This window comes from Limulus polyphemus, unplaced genomic scaffold (assembly GCF_000517525.1).
Source record: "Limulus polyphemus unplaced genomic scaffold, Limulus_polyphemus-2.1.2 Scaffold1086, whole genome shotgun sequence".
Lineage (NCBI taxonomy): Eukaryota > Metazoa > Arthropoda > Merostomata > Xiphosura > Limulidae > Limulus > Limulus polyphemus.
The window spans coordinates 138,791-143,511 of record NW_013666696.1 but is presented as its reverse complement, the minus strand read 5'-3'; the positions used below and the strand labels follow the sequence as shown (position 1 = coordinate 143,511).

Here is a 4,721-nt window from a genome sequence, read left to right as displayed (position 1 = left end):
ATTATTGGTTTTTAGGAATGTCTTTATTTATCATTATATGTTTCAATGAAAATAACTAAAATTTAAGCACTTATGAGTAAATATTAATAATATATAAACATGTATGTAATATGTAGTAATTGAAATGTCATTGTATTTGTCAAAAATACCACTATGCTAAGTTACAGATTTGTAATTTGTAGGCCAGTTTTAATATTTAATTATAATTTGTTTACTGAACATGTATTATTCTTGTACTCAGCTCAAAGTGTGCATCTCTCAAACCTTTTTTTTATGAATGTATGCCAATAAATTTAACATCAAAACATAGGTTATGATTCAGATTTTAATATTACAATAAGTTTTAATTTCAAAAGAAAATATTCAATATCTCAAACTTCATCTCTCGATATAACATGATGCATCTGCATGACAAATTGCTCGTTTTAGATTTTTTTCCTTCTACCCCTTGATCTTCATAGTTTGGCAAAAATTACTTACACAATAGATATTGCTAAGCCATAAAGTAGATTTTCGTCTTAGCTTATTGCTTTACTGAGATGTAACTAAGAGCTTTGTGTGTTTGCATGCTTCTCAGACCTGATGTTATGGTTTGCTGGAAACAACTTAATGGCTCATGCCCTGGTTTATTGTATTATTATCTGGGAGGAATTCCTTTGCCATGCAGCAAAAATTAAACACAACAGAAAATATGTTTACTAAAAGAGTGAAGAGTTAAACTGTGAATATAAGTGATTTGTAACATCACGGTCAATACTTAAAAGACTGTGTTACTAAATTTATTTCAGGTTTTTCAACAATTCTTTTCATTGTAATTAGATAATGTCTATTAAAAACTGTGGAATTAAGTATGTCACTAAAAAAAACTTTTGATATATATTTAGGAGGTTGTAGAGGTTATGCAATGAAATATGAAACTTTAAAATGAAAATAAATATTTTTATTCTTATAATAAAATTCACCTTTCATGCAAACAGAATCAGTAAATTCTCGGATGAATCTTTAGCAGATATACTTTATCAAATAATCTGATTTTTTGTGTACAACATACTTTTCACACCTACTGAGAGATTGTCATATTTCTTAAAAATACATGAAGTAAATTCAAAACTATAGTTCTAGTTAATTCTCCAGTATGAACTTAGTCCAATGTACCAAGCCTGTTTACATAGAGTTAACCCAACCTGTGATAAGTTTGAAGCCCAGTCATGGATGTAAGGTTAAGATGTCATGACCAACCAGGCCTTGATCTGACCTCTTTTTGAAAATACCAGTTAGAATTAGAGGTAGCATGCATTCTGTGCTTTACATCATTTGTAGTGAATGCACTTGCCATGTGATGTCAAGACACATTTGTTCCAAACACTAGTGGATGTACAATCCACCTAGCTTCATATGGAATATCATGCATCCCAGACCCCTAACTGTGCCAGCTCTTACAACAGCCACCATCAGCAAGCTCAATCCTATCACATTACTTAAGTTCTTCCACCATTGCATGGTTATCATGAAAACAGAATCCAGGTATAATGGAAATGGGAGGTAAAATCATAAGATAATTCCATATTCTGTTAACTGAAATTATTCGAAATACTTTGTAGTCAGTGACCAATGCATCCAACCTTGAAAGTTTTATAGTTTATACATTCAGAACTTCAACCTGTCTTCTAATATACATTATACATTCTGAATAAGTAAGTAAAATTAAGCCTGACTTCACAAATAAATCACGTTACTTTCATTTATTCCACACAAGCTTTATGTTTTAATACTAAAAGTAAGTTCAGTTAATATAAAAAGTGGGTAGTCGTATTGTATATAATGACTACCTTGCTTAGAAATTACATACAAACTATATCCTCAAAGTCCTAAAATAGTTTGATATATATCAACCAAATGTATTTCTGAATATGAGCCTGACTGTTGTGACCCATATTATATTTTTCTGCAGACTTTTATATAGTTATCGTGGCAAAAACAAGTTGTGGGCCTTTTAATCATGCACATTACCCAACATATTAGGTGGTGTTTTTTTTACTCACTTTCTGACTTATTTTATTCAGTGTGTAGCTATATGTACTCTCCATCCAGTAGTATCCTAGTAAGGTTGAAAACTACTTTTTCAGCATTAAATGGAATAAAATTGTTTTGTTTCCTTACACTCATTTGGCTATCTTGGTTAAAATGTAGTACAAACAGAACTACTTGTAGATGTTTATAAAAATATGACTATACAGGTACTTCCAGTTAGTGGAGAAAGCTGCATGACTTTACGAATACATTGAAAAGAAGAGCTCATAAGATAGTGTGCAGTTTAATTAACAAAAGTTTAAAAACAAAGACTTGTTATAACAGAGTGTGGATGTATTAATGTAGCTGCTGTTTATCCAAAGGTTTAAACTAGTATGTTGAAGTTCCAGTTTACTATTAAGAATAAAGATACTTTATTTGATTCTTTTTCTTCTAAAGTACAACTTGCTATTTTTGCAGAAACTTTAAAATCTACAGTGGATGAATCATCATCTGTTTGGCTGTCATCAGTTGAAAATGAAGTTGAAAAACAGAACAACAGTGCACCTGTTTCATTGAAGATAAAACAAAGTTGCAGTCCTAAATCTCAAATAAAAACAGTATACTTAAATGGTTGGAATTTTCATTACATAATTTATATTTTCAGTAACTGGAAAAAGATTATTCTCTGTCAAATGCAAATTTATAATATTTTATTATTTAATAATTTTTTAACATCGAAGTACATTTAAAATATATTGTATATGTATTAAACACTCAACAAACTTCATATCTGTATGATGAATTATTTTATAATTTATATTAAATACAAAATATAAATTACAAGATTTCTGGGATAATTTAATTATTTTTTTAATTTAGAGTATAAGCTGTAAATAATCACTCATCTTTAGTATTTTGGTTGAAAAAGGTCCAATAGTAGCTGAAGAATCGTACTTATAAAACCATTTAATAGTACAAACTTTCATATAAATCAAACTCAGTAATTTTAAAAATTGTATTAAGATTTTCTTTTTCATGAAACTGTCTGCTAATAATTTAGGTAAGAGACTGTTTATTTTCTTTTACAAACAGTTTAGCTTTGAACCTACTGCTATATATATATATTAATCAAAAATAAAATCTATATTTTACATACATTAATATTTTCATATGCATAATGACCTTTTATTTCAATATCATGTTTACCATACCTAAGAAATTTTAAAAAAGTTTTAAATAATACCATGCCTAACTTGTTTGCTTTCAAAACTAAAGTATAACATCTGCAAGATTTTGGTGTGGTTTTTTTTAATATTGTATATTAATCCATCATGTACAAATTTGTATTATTTTGTTTTTCGCGTACATAAAATACCTAAATACCTAAATATCATTAACTAGTCTTTTCTTTTCTATTTATTAACAATCTTACACACATTTTAATGTTTATTGTAAATATTAAAGAGATGATGTGAACATTATAGCTGAAATTCTGCCACCGGAAATTCTCACTGGTGCTGAGTACTGGAACTTATTTTTTAAGATGGTACTAATACCAGGACATATTTGAGCTGCTTTGTCATTTTTTATGTTTACACATGATTTATTTTTCTTTTTTAAATACAGGTTCACTTCACCCAGCTGAGCACCTCTACTTTTTTTTTTAGAGTTTCACCTCTGAGCTGAACTATATTTTCATTTTACTGGAGTAAGTTTTGAGATTAACTTTTTTATTTTACAGGATATTATGAAGTCGTTGCTCAACTCATGAATGCCTATGCTTCACCAGTGATAGAGAAATTAAGAGCAAAAAACCTAGAATTTCTTCCTTTACAGTCTGGTCTTGTAGGCATAGATCCAGATAGAACTAGGTTTTGTCTGAACCAGAAGCTAAAAGAGTGCCAAGATAAAAATGAAGAACCCACACTTGGTGGTATGCTTTTGTTTTACTATAAAGCTAACTTCGTAGTATTAGATGATCTAAAGTAAAATCCCACTGATGTCATCTTGTGGGCTCAAATTTACCCACTTGGAATAGTAGAAGTCCATAAAAAGGTCTTACAAAAACTGGAGAACATTTTATAGACTTTAAATCATTCTTGAATTGCTCTCTTAATAAATAATCCTTTGTGTAGTAAAAGTTAAAATACTTGAAAATATATTAGTGCATTACCAAAGTCTATGATGAACTTTCATGTATTGAAGTCTTCAATACGTTTTAAATAATTCTGATAATTATCTATGAATAGATGATCATTTAATGTATTTCAAGAATATAATAGAAGTATTTAAAATGTTGCCTGGTTAGACATTACACAATATCAGCACCCTTCATCTAGCAATGAGCCTATCCTCATTGAATTTCCTTTTGAATCACATGGTCAGTATCTGCCCTAGACAGATCAGTAGTTGGTGTTAAGACACCATGAAGGAAGGGCCTTCAAATATGAATAATTATTGAGTGAAAGCACTGATGGGTTAAAACATTTCGACTCCCCAAGTATCTCAATTCAATGTGAGTAGTGTGCTGTAATAGTTAGCCTAAATTAATAATGCTTGGAGAGGGCTTGAATGGGTAATGAAAAAACTTTAATATAAGTTTAACATAACAGCAAATGTACAACGTATCAATAAGGTGATGATGACAAAACCTTGTTGAAACGTTGTACATTTGCTGTTATGTTAAACTTGTATTAAAGTTTTTCTTC

General features: G+C 29.4%; 1 protein-coding gene across 3 annotated transcripts in view; it reads left to right on the top strand.

Moving 5' to 3' along the window:
* LOC106462063 overlaps nucleotides 1-4,721 on the top strand; it is a 64,552-nt gene that overhangs the window by 47,642 nt on the left and 12,189 nt on the right. For all 3 annotated transcript variants that reach the window (XM_022389190.1, XM_022389192.1, XM_022389191.1), the window contains 2 exons: nucleotides 2,491-2,643; nucleotides 3,755-3,946. In XM_022389190.1, the coding sequence (XP_022244898.1) occupies nucleotides 2,491-2,643; nucleotides 3,755-3,946 (345 nt within the window). The remainder of the gene's footprint in view (nucleotides 1-2,490; nucleotides 2,644-3,754; nucleotides 3,947-4,721) is intronic.